This window comes from Centropristis striata, chromosome 6 (genome assembly GCF_030273125.1).
Source record: "Centropristis striata isolate RG_2023a ecotype Rhode Island chromosome 6, C.striata_1.0, whole genome shotgun sequence".
In the NCBI taxonomy this organism is placed as follows: Eukaryota; Metazoa; Chordata; class Actinopteri; order Perciformes; family Serranidae; genus Centropristis; species Centropristis striata.
Window position 1 is genome coordinate 12569305 of NC_081522.1, and position 22685 is coordinate 12591989.

At 40.8% G+C, this 22685-nt stretch overlaps 1 protein-coding gene across 1 annotated transcript in view; it reads left to right on the forward strand.

Annotated features, from left to right (window-relative positions):
• Window positions 1-21964, forward strand: part of tln2b (talin 2b) — a 96720-nt gene extending 74756 nt beyond the window's left edge. Inside the window, exons 38-57 of the mRNA XM_059334792.1 lie at window positions 1026-1158; window positions 1272-1373; window positions 1497-1667; window positions 2183-2329; window positions 4352-4453; window positions 4593-4712; window positions 5363-5509; window positions 6542-6708; window positions 7053-7236; window positions 7660-7785; window positions 11411-11527; window positions 12020-12205; window positions 12633-12740; window positions 14321-14426; window positions 15701-15825; window positions 18008-18133; window positions 18225-18287; window positions 18370-18552; window positions 18627-18752; window positions 19743-21964. Of these exons, the coding sequence (XP_059190775.1) occupies window positions 1026-1158; window positions 1272-1373; window positions 1497-1667; window positions 2183-2329; window positions 4352-4453; window positions 4593-4712; window positions 5363-5509; window positions 6542-6708; window positions 7053-7236; window positions 7660-7785; window positions 11411-11527; window positions 12020-12205; window positions 12633-12740; window positions 14321-14426; window positions 15701-15825; window positions 18008-18133; window positions 18225-18287; window positions 18370-18552; window positions 18627-18752; window positions 19743-19871 (2668 nt within the window). The 3' untranslated portion in view covers window positions 19872-21964. The remainder of the gene's footprint in view (window positions 1-1025; window positions 1159-1271; window positions 1374-1496; window positions 1668-2182; window positions 2330-4351; window positions 4454-4592; window positions 4713-5362; window positions 5510-6541; window positions 6709-7052; window positions 7237-7659; window positions 7786-11410; window positions 11528-12019; window positions 12206-12632; window positions 12741-14320; window positions 14427-15700; window positions 15826-18007; window positions 18134-18224; window positions 18288-18369; window positions 18553-18626; window positions 18753-19742) is intronic.
• Window positions 21965-22685: the final 721 nt, after the last annotated feature.

Below are 22685 nucleotides of genomic sequence, written 5' to 3' on the forward strand. Positions count from 1 at the left end.
CAAAAACACATAATTTAGACTAAAATTTTGCTATAACAGATCATTAAATTATGTGTTCATTTAAGTTTTTTGTGTTATTTTGAAAATGTATCTAAATGTATGTGATAAATTTGACATCCAACATGGATGGACAACATGGATGGGTGGATGGATGGATGGATGGATCAGCTTCCCTTGAAAATATGGTGAACTCTCAGGTGTTAAGCTTTGAATTAACTTTTATTGCATTTCTGACTTATGTGGCTTTTTGCTTGGAGCTTGGAGCGAGTGATTTTAGTGCCTCTTAAACAAGGTGCTTTTGTATTTTGCACCTGCATGACTGATTTAATATTTGGACATGTTTGTCTGCAGCATGAGCAGTTTCAGAGATATTAGTAGCTGCAGGCAATCACAAAACACTTGTAAGCACAGGTGGAAATTTGGGTTGAGTCAGGTTTAATGCCTTTCCTCACACAATCAAATTTACTACTACTATACAAAACATGCTTCAACAAAACAATTCGCCACTATCCATCTGTGGCCATTCTGTTTTTCTACTAGTGGAAGAAGGCAACCCTGTGCGCACATTTAGCAGGGAACAAAGCCATAAAGAGCCGTTATGTGTAGCTGAGAGTCTTCACAGAAATTTGCGAGGGCCGGAAGGAAACGGGTAGCATGGGAAGCATCATCTCTTGCTAATTAGATTGTGCAAAACTGTACTTGCAGCTGGAGTGGCGAGGCATATGCCACCCCAACCTATCCACCCCTGTGTGGATGGTGGATTTTGTTTTTACATTTGAACAGAGCAGGGCTAGCTGTCTTCATGCTGTGCTAAGTTAATTGGCTGCATCCTTTCAAGTTGTGTCAATTTTTTCATCTAACTCTCATCAGAAAAGTGGGAAAAAATATTTCTTAAAAGCTCAAACTGGTTATTTAGCCTAAATGTGTATTGTGCACCACCTTTTTTGCATTATTTGTACTTAAAAATGTCATATTGATCTGCACATTAATGTAAAAATGTGTATATGTAACCTTTCTGATGACAGGGACAAGGCACCTGGACAGAGGGAGTGTGATTACTCCATCGATAACATCAATAAGTGTATCCGGGACATTGAGCAAGCTTCCCTAGCTTCAGTTGGGCAGACCTTGCCCTGCAGAGATGATATCTCCATGGAAGTGAGTTCAAGCACCCCATCAGCTCTATCTTGTCCGACAGAACGAACTTAATAGGATCTGTAGTCTTTCTGTTGTGACTTATACCGTAATTCTCTGCCGTGGTAACTCACCAGGCGCTCCAGGACCAGCTGACATCCTCCGTGCAGGAGATTGGGCATCTGATTGATCCCGTCTCCACAGCGGCCCGAGGCGAAGCTGCCCAGCTAGGACACAAGGTGCTGGTCAGACCATATATCCCTTCATCCCCTCTGGATTTAGAAAGAAAAAGCCCATCCGTCTGTTTTCTATCTTATGATCCAATCCTTCCTCACACAGCTTTCTTACACTCGTTCTCCCAGGTGACCCAGCTGGCAAGTTACTTCGATCCACTCATTGTGGCCTCGGTGGGCCTGGCCTCTAAGCTGCATGACCACCAGCAGCAGATGACCATCCTAGACCAGACCAAGACCCTGTCTGAGTCTGCCCTGCAGATGCTTTATGCTGCTAAGGAAGGCGGGGGAAACCCAAAGGTACTAAGTTCATCTAGCAGTGTGTTTAGCCTGCCATGACCACTATTTCAACAGTGACCTGACATGTTTGGAAATCTTATAAGTCAAGTCAAAGTTTATTTATAGAGCACATTTAAAAACAACCTCAGTTGATCAAAGTGCTGTACAGTTATTAAAATACAATAAAATCATACACAAATATAGTAATAAATGAAAAAAAACAATAAAATAATACTAAAACAATTACATAGTAATAAAAAACTCAATTTAAAAACAGAGTTAGAGTTAAAAAGAAAAAAAAAGAGTAAAAAGTAAAACAACAGATAAAATGTATCCTATCTACTATCGTACATTCTGATATATAGGCATTACTGACATAAGGCATGACAACTTTTAACCTGGAGTTAGAATCCAGCATGGCAAAGTGTCCTCTAGTGAGACTTACCAGCTACAGCTATTGTCAAACTGATGAATTTTGCTTCTGGCTAGACCAAGACAGTGTCACAGAAATGTTAATCAGTTGATTGTGTCCCCAGGCGTCCCACACCCACGATGCCATCTCTGAAGCAGCACAGCTGATGAAGGAGGCTGTGGACGACATCATGGTGACTTTGAATGAGGCGGCTAGTGAAGGGGGCATGGTCGGAGGCATGGTGGAGTCCATCGCTGAGTCCATGGGCAGGGTGAGTATGTTTTAATGTGTGTGTGATACCATCTCATGAGAAGTCTGCTCAGGTTGTTCTAAATGGTTTTCAGCTTGACACAAAATGAGCTTCCCCTGTAAGAGTAATTCCACTGTAAGTGTGCCGAGAGTGTGTCCTTGTCGGTGACTCTCATTAGTCCAGTATATGACGAGTTTTAAATCCACAGCACACTGGTGATGTTAGCTGTCACTCATCCTGCTGGGGGACATGTCACGATGTTGACAGGGAGGTTGATAATTGACGATGATCTACTTATACTCACACATATACACTTGATTCAGATCTTATCCTTCATTTTTACTTTCCCTTCTTTTCTTTTTTCTTTTAGCCTCAGCTTAAACATAGGAGAGCCAACATCATTAAAATCCCATTAGTATATATAAAGTCGATCCATTTTACAAGAATGCATACATAAAAATGGTTTATATGTTTTGACTAATGGCTTTTTAATTGTTAGGGAATTATATAACAATTATTATGTAGAACTATAAAAATAACTTTGGCTGCTAAATGATGTGGATACAGTATTTGTATTTTCACCTCCATTTATCTAGCTAGCCGCCTCTTAAAATAATCACCTACAGTTTGGACTAACCCCCATTTTTTGCACCTTCTAGATGAAGGCTACATAGTGTTGTGGCAATTTATTAAAGACTTATTAATATTTGCCACTGCAGATTGTAGTTTATTGTAATACAGAAGGGTACATCAAATCAATCAACATTCATCAAAAATCTAAAATCTATTCTCTTTTTTTTAAGTGCAGTACATTTTCATAAGAATTTATTCACTTTAGGAAATGTGACCAAGATACTAACTGAGCTGAAAAAATGTGCCAGTACTCTCTGGTGTCCAAATTTTTAATAAATCATATCTTGGGAATTCCTGTGCTGCATTGCCTTGCTACTTATCAGCCAACACATATGATGGATGGATAGCTTTATGATAGCTGATACTGGGCCATTTGTTGTCCTGATGGAATAAATGTTCTGGCTGTAATTTGATGGGTAGCTCTCGCCCAAAAATTAGAGGGAACAAAGAGCTCATGCCATGGGAGCTATAATATAGTTAGAATAAAATAAGTCTATAATAAATTCTGAACCAAAATACAGACACTCAGACCGTTAAGGACAAAAATGTCCCCATTGAAACCAATTAAAAACACATTTTTTTCATCCGACAAGCATTAAAAAAAAAAAAAAAACACATATTCTTTTCAATCAGGCTTTTAATCTAGAGCTCTTGCTTCAAAGTGTTAGTTTTGCTATTTTCCACCAGAATTATCCATTTTCTCACGCTTGCACTCTCAGGCAATTGCATGCTATTTACCTACTTTCCACTAGGGTTATTACTGTTGGTTTATGAATCATTGCACTGTTTGATGCCATGCATTAAAGTCAATGTTGTTGCTTATCACTGATCTGTGAAATAATGAAAGTGAAATATTCAGAAAATTAATCAATATTTGTTTGTGATCATCAGGACTGAATTTATTCATATATCAAATATGAATATATATATATATATATATATATATATATATATATATATATATATACATATATATTATATATATATATATATATATATACATATATATTATATATATATATATATATATATATATATATATATATATATATATATATATTACCTTTATGGCTCTTTTTTGATGTGGACATTTTTGTCCTCAACTATTCAACTTTTTTAAAGTGAGACACAGAGGTTAATACAATGTATATTATACAGAAATTCACAGCTTCTCACACGAGCCTTAACAAGGTTATTAAACCAGGCCTTTAATAATGTGTTCCAATTATTAACATTAATAAAATAATGAATTAAAGCATCAGAACCCTTTATAGTATCCTTTGTTGTAAAGAGGTACTTTACTAAATCAGAAAATCTTGCATAAATGGAAACACTATGTGTAAAATCTCACAGGATAGCTATGTACTATGTGCTATGCATAGATAAGTACTGATGGCTTGATCTTCACAGCTGGATGAAGGAACTCCTCCTGAGCCTGAGGGCTCCTTTGTGGACTACCAGACCACCATGGTGAAGTTCTCCAAGGCCATCGCAATCACTGCACAGGAGATGGTGAGTGCACTAAGATATTCATGCCTGCCTCTGTGTGTTTTCAATTCCATTTCCAATCTACAATGACAAATATTTGTCAGTAGGGCGAGAGAAACATGAATCTGCCTCTGCTGATGATGTATGTTCTGTCTGTCGTCAGATGACTAAGTCAGTGACCTGCCCTGAAGAGCTTGGCGGCCTTGCCTCTCAGGTGACAGTGGACTATGGACAGCTCGCACACCAAGGACGTCTTGCTGCAGCCACCGCAGAGCCGGAGGAGGTAAGAAGCCCTGCTCTCTGTCCTATGGAGTGTGTGGAGAAAATGACATACTCTTTTATATCTCTTTGCAATTGTGTGTGTCAGACTGAAATATCAGCTATTGGGTTTGCTTTTCACACCAAAAAAAATATTTTGGATGTATTCATTCAACACTGATCAGAGCAGATGTTTGCTGTTCTTTGAAATGACGCCCCTGAAGGCTGTTCCCGACTGTGTGAGATCAAACAAAAATGTACACCTCTAGCAACCATCGCCCTTAGCACCCACACAGTCTTTTCTTAAAGCTTTCCTGTGTAGTCCAGAGGACAGCAATGTGTGGAAACATTACACTAATAGCCACACAGCTCTTATCAATATCTTGTACGTAACAGGCTGCTAGAAACCCTGCTGGTTACCATAGCGACATTGTGCCACTACAAGTCTAAAAGCCTATACTGATGCTCATAATGAAGTACCACCCACCCGTGAATCTCAATCTGTAAATTAAAGGTGTAGTGCCAGCATTCCTTCACTGAGGGTGCTTGAAATCGTTTTTCATCCACCCGCTGGATAAGAGACACGCAGTTTAGGACATGATCGTAATTGTGTTGTACAGTGATACAAATGAGAAGCTGGATGCAGTGTAAGCTGATGCCTCGTTATGCTTTCAGGTCGGTTTCCAGATAAAGACACGGGTGCAAGAGCTGGGCCACGGCTGTATCTACATGGTCCAGAAGGCTGGAGCCTTGCAGCTCAGCCCCACTGACAGCTTCTCCAAAAGGGAGCTCATCGAGTGTGCCCGCGCAGTCACCGAGAAGGTAAGCTATGTGGACTGAAACGGGTACGGCAGCTTTAACTCTTGCTTGACTTTCTAAGGGAAGTCAATTTTTGCTGTCATCATTTGCCATCTCTGCTGCTAGAAGTTTGAAACCTGCATCAAGTCAGCATTAGCATTTTTATTGAAATACATTTCATGCATCTCTCAGTGTAGTTGCTGTGTATGTATTGCCATAAATAGTGATAGAGAACATATAAGTGTATGCAACAGCAAGATTTAAAAAGAAGCAGTTGAGGTGTGGATCATTGTTTATTGCAGAATACTGTAGGTGACAGGTATGCTTTGTATTTTAATTATTAGTCATTATTTATTATGCTTTAATGTAAAACTAGTCAGAAGACTATGGTGTTAATATTATTTAAGGTGGTAGTAACTAGGGTTAAAGTGTATTATTGTCCCAGTCATGCGGGTCACGAGAGCATGCTCTCCTGATCACCCCCACACTGTGCAGGTAATGATAATACTAATGTCTCCCTGCTGTGACCCTGGCAGCAGCTAGCCATGCTGCTCGCACATTAGAATTTCTCTCCACTCCGAGGCTATGATTTGATTCACGGCTCATACCAAACTTGAATAATTTGTGGTCTCAGGTTTGCTGATACGTGAAGCCTGTGCCTCATTGAAATGAACCTCTCAGGGCTTTCCATTTGTTTAGAAGAGACAGGCAGACAGCCGTCTTCAAGGAAGATGCTTGATTTGCAGAGTCAGGCTCATTGGCTTAATGTGATTGTGCAGCAGACTCTGATTTGATGCATGTTTAACCCTGCTGTTTTTTCTTACTCTAGCATCCTCCTTTAATCTCCCTCGTCCACTCTAAACATTTACGACCTCACTCACCTGATTCACAAAGGCTCCGCCAACATCCCGCAAAGAGCAAAAGCTGCTGGTTAATCATTAAAAATGTGCACAGTGTACAGAAACAAGGGTTATTTTTAGCAGTTTTTTACACCTCTGAACACAGCATGTTTCAAGGACCTCTCTGCATGTCTAATGCCATTCTCACATGTTTCAGGTGTCCTTGGTACTGTCGGCACTGCAGGCGGGGAACAAAGGCACCCAGGCCTGTATCACAGCAGCCAGCGCTGTTTCTGGCATCATCGCTGACCTGGACACCACCATCATGTTCGCCTCAGCTGGAACCCTGAGCCCAGAGAATGATGAGACTTTTGCAGACCACAGGTGCAATGACCTTGACCGAAACGTGATGTTAAATGGAAACCTCTAATCACCTAATAATAGAAACACTTGATGTTAAAAATTAGCATGTAATTAATGGGTTTCCTGAGCATAGGAATAATATTATGTTTAAGTTTTTTCCCTTCTACTTTTGGTGACTCACTCAGGAAAAGTGCAGTTTGCAGATAAAGCTCGATACTCAGATGCATCTCACATAATTGATGTAAATCGAAAATTGTCCTCACTAAACACACATTCTGTTAGAAAAGCAACAGCTTCCTTTCATATTGCTGGTACTTCAGTATGACTGTGTAGCAGATTGTAACACAATGTGTCCCATCCCTCAGGGAGAGCATCTTGAAGACAGCCAAGGCACTGGTTGAGGACACCAAGCTGCTGGTTGCTGGAGCCGCATCCAGCCAGGAGAAACTGGCCCAGGCTGCCCAGTCATCAGCCAAAACCATCACTCAGCTCACTGAGGTGGTCAAACTGGGAGCAACCAGCATGGGCTCTGAGGACCCAGAGACACAGGTGATAAAGCACAACTACAGTTAAAAAAAATGTTTAAAAAAATCCCCAGATGTTTCAGCCATATGTAATATGTAATCACAGTTGCACACTTTATTTTGCAATAAAGCTCAGTTATTACTTCTTAATTCAGCTGCACAGAGCTTAACATCTATTATAACTCATTATCATAATATTATTCTGTAAAATCAGTCAACTACAATAAATGTCTTCTATCTTTCTGTGCACCCGGCATTATATTCTTTGTGTAATTGCACTTCCATCTGATACACTCTGTGCCTCTATCTCTGCCCTTCACTAAGTCTGAAGTATCATGACTAGGTGGGAGTGATAAGGGCTGCAGTGTTAAATCCTCTCCCCAGGGTGCTACTGATAAACCTATACTCTGACCATTGTGCCGTATTGATTCCTGCTCTATCTCCTCAGGTGGTTCTGATAAACGCGGTGCGCGATGTGGCAAAGGCTCTGGCCGAACTCATCGGTGCCACCAAATGTGCCTCCGGCAAGCCAGCTGACGACCCGTCCATGTATCAGCTGAAGAGCGCTGCCAAGGTACAGCAACACACTGTTTTAACAAATGACTGTCATATCTGGTTTAGCTGTGTATTGATTTCAGCAATGCAAGTCCCAGATTTATTATTCAGCTTCTTGCTCCCTCACTGAGAGAGTACTGCATGTAGATATGTATTCTAAAAATGCTCTGCTTTTTATTACCGCTGTCTTTAGTTTGACGTATCTGCTCACACCAAGTAAGGCTTTTTCAAAGGAATGATGACAGTCTTTATCAGGGTTTGCAAAGTATTTACTTTTTCTGTCATATCTTTGTAAGGGACTAGACCCATCACTATGGTTTACATTGTGTGCATGCATTTGTGTGTGAGAGAGGTTTAGTATGCTTTACTGAGAACTATCTGTAACCACAGGACATCCTCTATTGAGACTGTTGACACTAAAGTTGTTTTTAAATAAGCATGACTGTCAAACCTGATCTAACGGAGGCTTCAGGTAAAGCTCAGTCTATCAGTTTTATTTGTCATGTCAAGTCTGTTTTCTTTACATAACCTAAAAGCACTTTAAAGAGTGCTTTTAAAAAAGCAACACATGAGGGATTTCTCTATGAGAACACAAAAAAGGGCATATATACTGGCCAGGTAAAGAGGCAGCTGGAAAGACTACATCAGCGGAAAGCTGCAGGTCCTTATGGTATCACACCCAGGATCCTGAAGACCTGCGCCAGCCAGCTGTCTCCTGTACTAGGACATCTGTACAACCTGAGTCTGAGTCAGGAGAAAGTCCCGCTGCTGTGGAAGACGTCCTGCTTGGTCCCAGTCCCCAAGAATTCGAGACCATCTGACCCGGCTGACTACAGACCTGTCGCCCTCACATCTCATGTGATGAAGGTCCTGGAGAGACTGGTCTTGGCCCAGCTGAGGCCACAGGTGAGGACGTTTTTGGACCCCTTGCAATTTGCCTACCAGCACCATTTAGGAGTCGATGATGTGGTCATCTACCTGCTGCAACGAGCCCATATGCATCTGGATGGTGGAGGAGGCACCGTGAGGACCACATTCTTTGATTTCTCCAGTGCTTTCAACACCATTCAACCTCTGCTATTGGGTGAGAAGCAGCGGGTGATGGGTGTTGACGACTCAAGGATCTCCTGGATTACTGACTACTTGACAGGCAGGCCACAGTTTGTCCGTCTGGGCAGTGTCCTGTCTGATGTGGTGGTCAGTGACACAGGAGCTCCGCAGGGAACTGTGCTTTCTCCCTTCCTCTTCACCTGATACAACACTGACTTTCAGTACAACTCTGAGTCATGTCACCTGCAGAAGTTTTCTGACGACGCAGCTGTTGTCAGGTGTATAAGAGAGGGGTGAGTACAGGACACTGGTGGACAACTTTGTAGAGTGGTCCGAACAGAATCACCTGAAGCTGAATGTCAACAAGACCAGAGAGATGTTGATCGACTTCAGGAGGAGGAGTGTTGGGGCAGCAGCATCAGAGCCAGCGACACAAAGAGACTTGATAAAATCATCAAGAAGGCTGGCTCTGTACTTGGTCTTTGAGACCGTGGTGGAGAGGAGAACACTGAACAAACTGCTGGCCATCATGGACAATGATCAGCACCCTCTCCATCACACAGTAGAAAGACAGCTCCGCTGTCGAAGGGACAGATATAAAAAATCTTTCCTGCCACATGCCATCACACTGTACATTAACAGATAAAAGTCTGGTTCATTACATATAGTCGCTATGCACTTTATTTGATTTTTATGCACACTGTTCATTGCACCTTATTTGTTTTACGGCACCAATATTTTTATACTGTATATTCATATTTATTCTGCACTGGAATACTACTCCTTAATACATACTCATTCTTTAGACAATCTATCTATCTATCTATCTATCTATCTATCTATCTATCTATCTATCCATCCATCCATCCATCCATCCATCCATCTATCCATCTATCCATCTATCCATCCATCTATCCATCTATCCATCTATCCATCTATCTATCTATCTATCTATCTATCTATCTATACATATTTACAGAGTAGACAGACATAGCAGTAGAATTACAATATGGGGAAACAAAGTTAAATATTAACTAAATAAATAGTTCAAATATGAAGTACACAAAAAAATGAAATATAAAGCAACGTAAATAATGATTAAAACTCAGGGAGGCAGTTTTTTAAGTTTAAGTTTTTTAGCCCTAAGCCCCTCCCACCAGAATAGCATGAGCACATCCAGGTGCTTCATACACTAACCCGTACAAGTACTAATCATTCATTTCAGTCCTGGCTTTATATAATGGCAATCCTATGAAAATTACCATACTGTTTTCTTTGCAGGCTTGTTGGCCAGTAAAGCCCTTTATAATGACATATTGTGATTAGAGGCTCTAGCTAGCTACATAAACATGAACTTGAAAATGACCTTTGGTTACGGTTAGCAGCAGGCTAACAAACAACATTTTCTCTCCATCTCTGAAACACTTTGCTGATATTGACATTTTCTTTATTGCATTTTTTGTAAATCTCGATTAAAAAAAAAAATCTGTCTTCCTTTTTCTGGGTTGCTTTGCAGTGCAGGAAGTTGTTGCCAGTGCTGGAATAGCAACTTTTTCTGCAGGATTTTCCACCATTGAATTCACTATCTGCAGGGATTTGCACAGCCAATAGCAGTACCCTCTCTCTCAAAGGACCTGTGATTGGTCTCCCGTCATGGGCTAGATTTTCTGAAGCCTGAAAACAGAGCCAAGAGGAGTTGTAGAAATCTAGTTCTCTCTCAGAACACTAAAAATCAATATATTGGAAGGTTATTATGAAATATTTGCTTGCATATCCCAGCTACAATAAGTTTAACAGTTGACGACCAGATCAGAGAAATTATGTTGAGCAACTTCCAGAAGAGAATCTGGATTTAACATCCACCAGAAGGGAGATAGTTTTCATTTTAGTCTCAGTCATCATGACCACTGTCACCCTCCAGATGAGACCTTTACCTTGGCCCAGCTGTGGTCACTTGAACAGAGAAACAAAGATCAAAGTATTTTATCCGTGACAGAGCCTCTGATGCCTTTGAACCAAAGATTTGCTCGTCTTCTGCAAACTCCATTATTTATTTATTGTTCTCACAACTGTCATCCCAAGCACAGCATGTAACTCTAACTGTAGCATAGGGTTTCTTATGTTTTCTCATCTAAATGGAATTAGGGCCACCCATGGACCTGGTTATGTTGACAGATTGTTTCTGTTCTCCAACATATGGTGACCTCCAAATGGGACCCTCTCAAACTCCTGGGGATCATGTTGCTCAAATTTCTAACCTAATAATATGCACTTTGTTGAATGAAGCACAGAACAAAATGTGTCACTGTGAATAAAATATGAATCTCCAACCTAGGTGTCAGTAAATAAACTTTATTACAAGTGGTAAATCATCCTCTTTTAATCCGTAATACATTGATCCTCTTCAGCAGCTGATTTCTTTCATTTTCATTAGAAATCCACCTACAACACATGTAAGCATTATTCACTGAAATGGAATCAGTGAAGGAGGAGGCAATGATCATTTTTGTAATATATTTTTTTGCAGCTGAGGGGAAAGAGCTCCACCTCCTGGTCTGACTGTGAGCCTTATCATTTCTCCCTTTCTTCGACAGGTCATGGTGACCAACGTGACGTCTCTTCTAAAAACTGTGAAGGCAGTGGAGGATGAAGCGACTCGCGGGACGAGGGCACTGGAGGCCACCATTGAGTGCATCAAGCAGGAGCTGACAGTAAGAGCGCCTCACGGGCCGAACCTCTTCTTTATGGGCTTTCGAGAGTCAACTGATGACACACAGCCTCTTTGCAAAGCTGTCTCAAAGAGGGCGAGGGATATCTATGTCTATTATTCTGAACATAACAGGGGAGCTTTTTGTTCTTTTTTCCTTTATTATCTGTCCAGCTCCTTTCCTCCTCCTTCTCTCTCAGCCCCTGCAGGTTTCTCACTGCTCTTATCAGGGTTTGGGTAGCAGGCACAGGCAGAGTGAGAAAGGAAGAAGATTTCGAGGGCTTGTTTTTTGTAATTTACTGCTAATCCTTATCAGAGGACCCCCAGGAGGCTTTATCAAAAGCTCCAGCCAAATTCAACACAGTCTACCTAACTATGAGCTACCCATATCAAGATGTCATGTCTGTCACTTCTTCATTTTCTCTTAATTACCATATCTGAGCCCCTGTCATGCCTGAATCCAGCTACATGTATCTGTGGGTCTTCATCTTGTCAGGTGTTCCAGTCCAAGGACGTCCCAGACAAGTCCACCACACCCGAGGAGTTCATCCGCATGACAAAGGGCATCACCATAGCAACAGCCAAGGCAGTGGCTTCAGGCAACTCTGCTCAGCAGGAGGACGTGATCGCCACTGCCAACCTGAGCCGCAAAGCCATCTCCGATATGCTTACTACCTGCAAGGTGCTAATCCACATCGCACTGCCAGAACAGGCCTCACACAGACATCACCAGGCTGCCAGGGAACATGTGAGCCCAGCCTGCTGAGAACAGATAGGACAGCAGAGTCTAGTCTACTTTATGGCTGTTCCTGCTGGTAGTGACTCAGTCACTTTTCAAAGTCGTTGCGGCAGAGCATCAGTCAGGATGTCCTTCAGTGACTGTAGAGCACTCACAAGACAAAAACAGAAGGAATCCAGCATTGTAGGATGTGCTTTTAAGATTTTACTAAAAACATTTTTTGTCGCTATGAATCTGTTTGGGACTAGATAATTTGCATATCCTGACCTCGCATAGCACATTTTTTTACTTTTATATCCAGACATTCAAATACATTTTTATGTCCTTTTTTGTAAATTCACCATACAACATTGTTTTCTCGTTGTTCCAGCAAGCAGCTTGCCACCCAGAAGTGGGCGATGAATTAAGGAGCAAGGCCCTGCAGTACGGCTCTGAGTGCACAGCCGGATACATCAACCTTCTGGAGCAAGTCTTGCAGGTAAGAATCAGACAGTCACATGTCTCATGAATAAATGATGAAAGTGACTTGCATTATGTGTGTGTGTGTGTGTGTGTGTGTGTGTGTGTGTGTGTGTGTGTGTGTGTGTGTGTGTGTGTGTGTGTGTGTGTGTGGGTGTGTGTGTGTGTGTGTGTGTGTGTGTGTGTGTGTGTGTGTGTGTGTGTGTGTGTGTGTATGTGTGTGTGTGTGGCAACAGTGTGGAAGACTGGATGCTGATATTTACTATTACCAAGTGAGGTTTCACAGGTCTTATCTGCGGGATTAAATCCTCTGATGCTTGAAAAAATGTTGCTGGCTTCCTGTCAGTCATGTATGCATTAACTTTAGCAGCATCTCCTAAAGAATAAGGCTGGTGATAATGTAATATGATTCTTATTGTCAACAAATAAAACCAATAGTAATTTGATCCTATGAATAAGCTTTATCTGTGGAGCAAAAGCCAGATGTAGTCTATTCTTCTGTGCCACAGACTATTAAAAACACATACATGAGCTTAACTGTTGCACTGGCTGACCACTGCAGTTTATGTTGGATAAATCCCACATGCTGTACGCAATCCTGGTGCTGTACATTTTCAGTAGTGCACCACATGTATTCATGTATTAATCCCTAACAAATGCACCATTTGCACATTTTTGAGAAATGCTTTCTGAAAATAAAAATAGAACTGCAGTGCCCATTTATGTAGTGCTCAGGAAATTACTCTTCTTTTTATAATAACTAATCTATTATTGGAGGAGTTGTTGGCCTGTTTTTTAAAGGTTGATGTCTTGGAAAGAACACAAAGGATCTGGGTTGAGTAACACAATCAGGGAAGGGATGTAATTACTAGTTACTAGTTTTGGTCTTTTATTGAGGCTTGTTGTCAACAGGAAAAATATCGAATGAAAATGTAATAATAACCCTAAAAATATTAGACCTAACTGCTCGCAAATTAAAGATAAAGCTCAAGCCTTTTATTATGTCTACTACTACTCTACTGTCTGTAACTACAGTCTTCCTAGAAATAATAATATAAGATATATTTTTATGTCTTACACCACAGTGTCCCCTTACAGAAGATCTGATTTAATTTCGGAGCACCTTGTTGCATAAATCTGCATATTAATCAGCAAAAATGTATTTTCATTAAATTTCCTTAGTTCATAATAACACTCCCCTCATGTTATGTTAAAACAAGTGTCTTGCCTTGTCACAGCTGCTAATTGATGTAGTAAGTATCTTAATTAATATCTCACTTCCATAATTAGTCAGGAGTGCATCTTGTTTATGCTGGCAGGACATTAGCCACTAAAAGTTTGAGTAATAATTTGTGGGCTTAGTATAAAGAGTGTGCTGTCGCTACATTGCCAAAGCAATTATAAGCATTGCCAAGTTATTTTTTAAGTAAATTGATGAAAAGTTACAGAACAGATGTAAATCTTTTTTTTTGTCAGCGATTCCTGGCAGCCATGTGGATATTAGAAACTGAGTGTTATTTGCACTTTAATTCATATTTAACTGTCTGTGCGTGCGTGTGTGTGTGTGTGTGTGTGTGTGTTGGGCTCTTGTCTTTGTAGGCCCTGCACAAACCCATACCCGAGCAGAAGCAGCAGCTGGCCTTACACTCAAAGCATGTGGCAGCGTGTGTGACGGAGCTCGTCCAGACAGCTGAGGCCATGAAAGGTGAGGCCACACACACTGTCACACACTCTTACACAACGCACACAAACAAAAGGGATGCTTGACAACCCTTAGTTACTGTTGACCACATTCTGGGTGATGTCAGGATTATATGGACCATTTAACACACATGAAAGTTGTGTATATTTAATATTCCAAGTGTTTATGGCACCTTATAAAACCGTATAATGTTATTTTATTGGGCGACAGGATTTTACAGTAGCTTGTGTGCTGTCCAAAAATTGTTGGCAGCAGATATAGATTTAAAATTGACTGTAAGACATTACAGCCACCGCAGTGCAAAGCTGAAATTGCAAAATACAGTCAAGAGGATTTCCATGAGGAGCCAACTCAATTTGATAAAATGTAAAAATAAAAAATAAAAAAAAATAAAAAACATGACAGGATTGTGGAGATGTTAGAGATTAGGCAAAAGAGTCCTAATCCTCTTGTGCATGAATAATATTGTGGAGTCATTGACCTGTCTGCGTCTGTAATAAAAAATAAGTTATGAAAATCACTTCAGAATATTGAAATCGCACCATGGAGCGATTGCAAATTGTTCCAAATGAAGCTCTGTCGGGCGGTTATGACACAGAGTGTTTCCTATAGAAGCTGCCCTGCTGCATCTGACAGGAGTAATAGATTGTGTTTGGATGAGAATTAGATTTCAGCGTATAGCCCGAGACCCAGCGGGGCTATCCACTTCACCTCTCTAATGTCCCATGTGCTCTCTCCCTCTCTCTCCCCCTCTCTTCCCTTGCTGCCTCAGATGGAGGTAAGTGGGATATGGTGTGTTTTGTTCCTCCAGATCACCTTTCATAGAGTCAGGAGGGGGTAGCGGAGTAGAGGGCTTCGGGGGTGGGGGTGCAGAACAGATTTCCCCAGAGCTCAACGTAATCTATGAAAACATCGTTCCATCTGCTTTACCAAGCTGTTTCCAAACCGCTCTGTTTTATGGGCACTTAAAAACCTATAAAAAGACAATGATCCATCAAATGTGCATTTCTTCTAACTTTTAGTTTATCTTATTTAACTTTGAGGCATTACTGTGATGCTGCAAACAGTTCTTCGGAGTGCATAGAGCTCATCAGCTTTGCTGCAGCAGGTGGGGATTTAGCACCTCTGTGATGCTTGTGAATGAGTTATAACTGAAGTATCATTCTGACCTCTTGTTACATAAAATAAAAAGATATTTTGAGTAATTTTGTGAGCCTGTTCTAAAACCAAACAAACATGCGACAACCAATGTCAGGATATGTGTTGACCCCTTTCAGGCACAGAGTGTGTGGACCCCGAGGACCCCACTGTCATCGCTGAGACTGAGCTCCTCGGAGCAGCAGCGTCCATTGAAGCTGCAGCCAAGAAACTAGAGCAGCTGAAACCAAGAGCCAAGCCCAAGGTATAAGAGCCCCTTTCAACCCACACAAACCCACGCGCAGTTTTTTGCCATTAATCAGCAGGGAGCCGATGTGGGACGAAGGTAGGAAAAGGTGACTCTGACTTTGAAGTGGAGTCATCTTTTTCTGTCACTGAGCTGCTATCTCTGTCATTAACAGAAAAAAAAAGTTCCTTCCTTACACATACTGTGTTGAGTCAGACAGCTGGTCCAGCGAGCTAACATATGATGCTCGGAAAACTTTCTTCAAAGGCGCTTTTTGACATTATTTTGAGTTGTGTTGCCAGGAGACGCAATTACACTGCTGGGTCCTCAAGCTTATGTTGGAATGAGTTCAAATGAGTGATGAACTGTGGTGACCCTTTCCAAGAGAGAGGGCCTCTGTCTTATTGAACTTATTTCCTTTGTTTTATTGCAGCGTACCTCATTTCTAAACTAAACTGAGGGAAGGTTTTTCAGTCATTCTTCTTCCCCCACACACTGCAGTATTGCCTAAACAAATTTACCGCATAATACGCAGAGGAAAATAGGAAAAAGATGGGATATAGTAGTGCTTTTGGAAAGTGAAATTACTTTAATTTTGTTCTGTATGCAATACAGGGTTGTGTTTGTGGTGTGCTACTGCATGATTGTGTTGTTTGTTTATCTGTCTCTGGAGACAGTTGGATGCTTTTCCTTCTGTGCCTGTAGTGCTTTCCCCCTTTTCTATCCCTCTTCCTGTACACAAAATGATTGTCAGTTCGCCTGTCTGTATGATATAAATTAAAAAATATTTAGGTTACCCCACTTATAATAAAGCCCATATAATGCTCTGTCTCATACTATAATTCCACAGCTACAGACTGCATTTATGAGGACCTTTGTGTTTATGAAAGAGGATTAGTGAGTAAAAAAGCTTTTCCTCTTTTTGGATGTCAGTGTCTCCCTCTAGTGATCTAATAGGATCTAACAGCATTTGAAGGGGGAATAGCACTGAATTTAACCCTCATGTTTGGAGTTTGAATTTTTATTTATGATTGTGCCTTACTATTGCCTATATTAAAAAAAATATTTGTCCATCCATATTCTGTGCTCATATACAGCACACACATGATTATTTTTCAGAGCAATATGATTTTTTAAAAATTATGATAATGTTTCACCCTCTTTTTTGTTTGATTTTGAGAGACAGAGCTAACAAAACACCACATACTTTTAGGCATTAAGTCATCCTGAAGTCTGTAAAATCAGATTCAAACAGGTGCTATTTGTCTGAAACAGCTTGGACTCTCCTTCTTCCTCCTCTTTACTCCTTCTCCTCTCCGCTCCTTCGTCCCTCCCACCCTATAAGGAGGGAGGGCTCTTCTGCTCCCAGCATGCTCGTGCCCTGCCTCCCCTCCCTCCCTCTCTGAGCCGTTGTAGACCTGGAAGCCTTCTCTGCAGGGCTCTGTCTGATATGTTTGATATATTAGGTTGTTATTCAGTCCAACTATATATCAAACATATTCCTACAGTGTCCCGCCCTGTCTCCAGCCACGTGTGCCTTATGTGTTTATGGAGCTCTGTGGTCAATCACATGATGCTGTTGACTGCTGAGGCAGAGATTTGTCTCTGAACTGATGCACTGTGATCTTCATAATGGTGTTAAGTTCAGGTTTGGGGAAAAGAACATCATGTTCCATTGTGCGTATTGTTAAAGCTTAAGTTGAACATTAAAGGTTATGCTCAAAGCAGTAGCTCCTAATGAGGAAACTGAGGTCATGCACTCAATATTTTGTGAGTTTCTGGAAGCTGGAGAGGGTTACATACCACATTAAAAAATAGGTGGATATTTTATAGGCTACTTTTTATATTCTCTTTATGCAAAGCCTACCAATTTATACCTAATAATTAATAATAAATACGTGACTCAGTGTTTCCCCACCATATTTTCATTCCTGGCAGTGTTGAAAAGGCTTTGAAACAGCATTTAGAACATCATGTTGGGCCGTAAAATTTACAGAGAACACAGTAAAACAGTAAATAAGTAAAATCAACACATGATAATAAAATTTGAATCTTTTATTTGTGATCGTGACTCATAATTTTACTATTTATAAAATCCGTCTTACAGCCCTAGTTAACCTGGTGACAAAGTTATAATGATCTTTTGTATTGTAGGATACTATAGATGTAAGTCTAAATTAATATGTGTTTTTACTTTCAGCAGGCAGATGAAACATTGGATTTCGAGGAGCAGATTTTAGAAGCAGCAAAGTCCATCGCTGCAGCGACTAGCGCTCTTGTTAAATCTGCATCAGCAGCTCAGAGAGAACTGGTGGCACAAGGCAAGGTCAGTCATCACACCGACGCAGACACTCTTTACATTACTAATAATATCAAATAACATATACATTGTGTTTTGTACCCAATGTCGACCTCAGGTGGGATCCAATCTAGCCAATGCAGTGGATGACGGCCAGTGGTCACAGGGTCTTATATCAGCTGTAAGTTCCCTTTTATACGTCTACAAAATATTAAAATTTACACATTGGAATTAAATTGGAATCTGTGAATTTGTTTCTATAGGCACGTATGGTAGCAGCAGCCACCAGTAGCCTGTGTGAGGCAGCGAACGCTTCAGTGCAAGGCCACGCCAGCGAGGAGAAGCTCATCTCTTCAGCCAAACAGGTTGCAGCCTCCACCGCTCAGCTGCTGGTGGCCTGCAAGGTGAAGGCCGACCAGGATTCTGAAGCAATGAGGAGACTACAGGTAACACTTAAACACAGTTTTAATTTGTCAGTGCAAACTGTGTGCATGCTAATTTTAAGATTATGTCTTTTAAGGCTGCTGGAAACGCAGTGAAGCGAGCTTCAGACAACCTGGTGAGGGCGGCTCAGAAAGCAGCATTTGACAAAACTGAAGATGACAGCGTGGTGGTGAAGACCAAATTTGTTGGAGGCATAGCTCAGGTGAGACTGAAAAAAACCCAGAAATAATTCCTATTGTGTGGTTTGCCCTTTTCACCGCCTGTTTGCACCTCTCGCTGATATGTCAAAATGTCACGCTCGTTTTTTCTGAACTTGTGATGAGCTGCCGCGGATAAACAGCCCATCAGTTTCATTTCAAAGCTGTTTACCAGGTTTGCCAGACACCCACAGCTGCAAAACATCACGTCTTGAAGACTTGAGAACTGGCTTCCCTTTCATCTTTGCAAAAATTCAAAAGTAATTGAAGAGTGAGCATCTCTTTTTCATAGCTCCAGGGTGCCACAGGAAGCTTTACTTTTCATCTTGATTGATTGAGTTCCTGTTGCAGAGAGTGGTGCACCCCAGCTGGGCATCAGTGAGGCTCACTGTCTCATTGTGTCTGATAATTGTCACACCGAGGGGAGCTTTAGATAACGTTGTCTCTTTTACCACTTTAGACTGTGATTTATTGTTCATTTTGAATGGCCCAAATGATTAACAGTATTATTTTCATTATTCTCAAACTGTTATAGCCCAATACTTATTATCCTTACTAGTATTATTCATTTTTACTCTGAAAACAGTTCATAAAATGTTTAAATCTGATTGATGGCCCAATAGCGATTCACAGCCATTACAACAATAAGCAGTTCAAAAGAAATTACAATTTTGAGATAATTTTTCAGCCCTGGTGCTTGGTTTAAACACTTCTTTCTACCTGCATCACAATCAACTTTCTCTTTTTGTGAATTTGTAGACATTTCTGGGAAATGTTTGTTCATTTGAGTATACAATAAGCCATACTTTGTCAGTATAAGAGGCAGTTTCCTGTATTTTTATCCACCATGTTGTGTTTGGAGTTAACAAGCTGTTAAGTGCAGTGTGGGCTGAGTGCTGTGCAGCTATTGATTTTCAATATCAAGCTATCCACAGGAACGGGATTATGATGAGTGGAAGGGACATTTTTCTGTCAGCTGTTCCCGTTCTCCTCAGATCATCGCGGCTCAGGAGGAGATGCTGAGGAAGGAGCGAGAGCTGGAGGAAGCCCGGAAGAAGCTGGCTCAGATCCGACAGCAGCAGTACAAGTTCCTGCCCAGCGAGCTGAGGGAGGATGAGGGCTGATTGGCAGGCAGGGTGCGAGCCACGCTGATGACACCCTCTCGTCTTGGGGAGATGTTGCCGACGTATGATTGGCTGCTTTGCTCTCATATAACCGAGGAATATACAGCACTTGAAACAGGCCTGTTTGGTGAGAAAAACAAGTGCCTGTGCTCTGTAGTGTATTTGTGTGTGTGTGTATGTGTGTGTGTGACGTGTGTATGTATTTGTCAGTGAACGGCATTGACATTCAGAGTTCAATATGGAGAAGCAAGTCACTATAAGCAAGTGGAGACAGTGTGCTAACATTGTATAATATCATTGCTTTATGAGTGTTACTGCATCATGAGCATTACCGACTGTTACAATCATGAATCGAAGATGTTACGAATGCAGAAATCCTCTATAATCACTGAATGTTTTATAATTGTCGAAGGTTTAGAGCAAATAGAAATGAACAGGTGATATCTCTGCAAGTGGCAGAACAAACCTAAGGGTCCATAGCTTGTATTTTAAATGTAAAAACCTCAAGGGGTTAATAAAAAGGCAGGAGGGGGATGCCTCATTTCACCACTGGCTTGCATGCACCATAATGTTTATACATATCAATGAAGCTACTAACCAATAGAGTAGTATGGTGTGGAAAGGCACTTGTATTTACTAATAAAAATGTGAATTTGAGGTTTGCTGTTAAACTAGCAAATCTTTAGAAATAAGGATTCTGGTTAAACTGCGTTGTCCAGCTTGAAGCCAAACAATGAAGGGTTCTGATTGGAGTTATGAACAAATAACACACCACTGGCCAAAATTAAAGATATTTATTCTCTGCAGATTTTTACTCAAAGAGCAGACAGGTGTTAATCTGGACTATATGTGACCAAATATGTCATGCTGCTTGTTTATCATGTAATCCCATCAGTACTTCCCTCACATACACAAAGCTGTGTAAGGAATATATGTTTACATTATTTGTCATGTTTGTTCCCACTTGTTTAATCTTTCTCCCATTAACACTGGCCAGATTTTCTCCGGGTACCCACTGTACTGTACTGTACACACACACACACTCACAATGAGATAATTATTCTCCACCAGTCACTGCCCTGTCATGGTAAAGGCATTTTCACGTTAGACTGACTGTCTATAGCAATACATTACACTGACTATCCTAGCGAGATAATGATAAGAGTCTGCGTTGTTATTGGTTGTAAGATTGGTTATGTGCAATGATATTTGGCTCTGAGCTCTCGAATGAAACGAGCATACGTTATGCACTGAAGTTGCTCATAAACATATACGCACTGAAGACGGCAATTTAAAGCTTCCATTATATTAAATGTGGGACATTATCCTTACAAAGTAGAAGGAAATAGCTTCAAGCTCTGACTGAGGAAACTAATTCAATTCTTTTTTTTTCTCTCTTTAGTATATCAATGTATAATATATTGGAAATTGTACGCAGTTCATCTCCTCAGTCTGTCCATGCCAGTGTCTGGACTGCATTGTGTACTAGTGCCTTACTTGAGTCTGCCCTGCGAGCAGCTGAAGATCAGATCAGGCTGAGTGGGAGCCTGAGCCTTGTCCTCTCTGGATCAGAACATTATGCCAGTCTATTCCCCACCGGGGTCTTAATAAACTAGTCCTTTGCCATACAATACAATGCCTTGGCTGGTGGCCTACTTGCCTACAATATTATAATGCTGATATAAAAGGGCATCTGTGGATACCTTAGGATTTAAAGACCGTGTTGGAAGACTAACACTAGACTGCATTCCATGAGCATGTGGCAATTTGTGTTTGAAGTTGAGAAATTGTTGAAATCATTATGCCAAGTCCCTCTTAAATGTTGGGCTTAATAACTTCCTTGTTTCATTGTCTAACCACTATTTAAAAAAATTACGTTTTTATCAGTATATGTAGGAATTACCCTGAAATATATTGTCTAACTGATTTGTCTGAGTATTAACAGAAATAGACAAGGTTACTAGCTCTGTTATGAATAGGTGTTGTGCTTTCTTTAACAGACTGCATTTATGATTTGATGCTGTATGTATAATATTTATCTGGTCACAAAAGTATTTTTTGTATTCACTAAAAAATAAAGAGTTTCAAACAACCAGTACCGTTAAGATTTTGTCTTTTTTCATATATATCAAAGCATATAGCTGAGAAAAGAGATGCCTGATAGAAAAAAAGTAATCCTGCATTCTTTCCAGCAGATGTCAGTATAATCCTTCATAGTTCAGTCACAGGGATCAGTGGATGTTTGTAGAAATATGTTCTAGTGGAAGGATTGGCAAAGTTAGCCAGACCAAATATGGACATAGTGGATGTGTGTGTTTTTTTTCTCCTGGTTCACAGACCAGACCCTGAAGTATGCACTGATTCCCATTTAGATGTTCTGGTCAAGAATGAGAGTTCACATTAATTTTGCACCCTGGGTTTCACAGTTACAGTTAAAACCTTTGGGGTTTGGGGGTGTTTAGAAGAAGCCTCATGTTGACGTCTTGTTTGTTTGCTACTAGTGATTACTCAGACTTTAACTTTTTTCCTCAGGTGATATGAAACTTATTTCACTTTAAAGCTGAACCTCTTCCTGTGCCAGCAGCATATGAGGGCACGGTGTGTTAATGATGGTTCAAACTGGCCAGCACAATACACTGAGTCGTCCTAATGAACACCATATTTGGTTATTTGAGTGTTTTGGTCTCATGCAAGGCCAGGCCACACAGTGGAGAGGGGAAACTGAAGCCATGTGTTTAACTGGGAGTGCCCTATACTACTTACCCTCTCTCTGCCTCCCTCTCTCTCCCTTCCTTCCTAAGGACCAGGAGGATG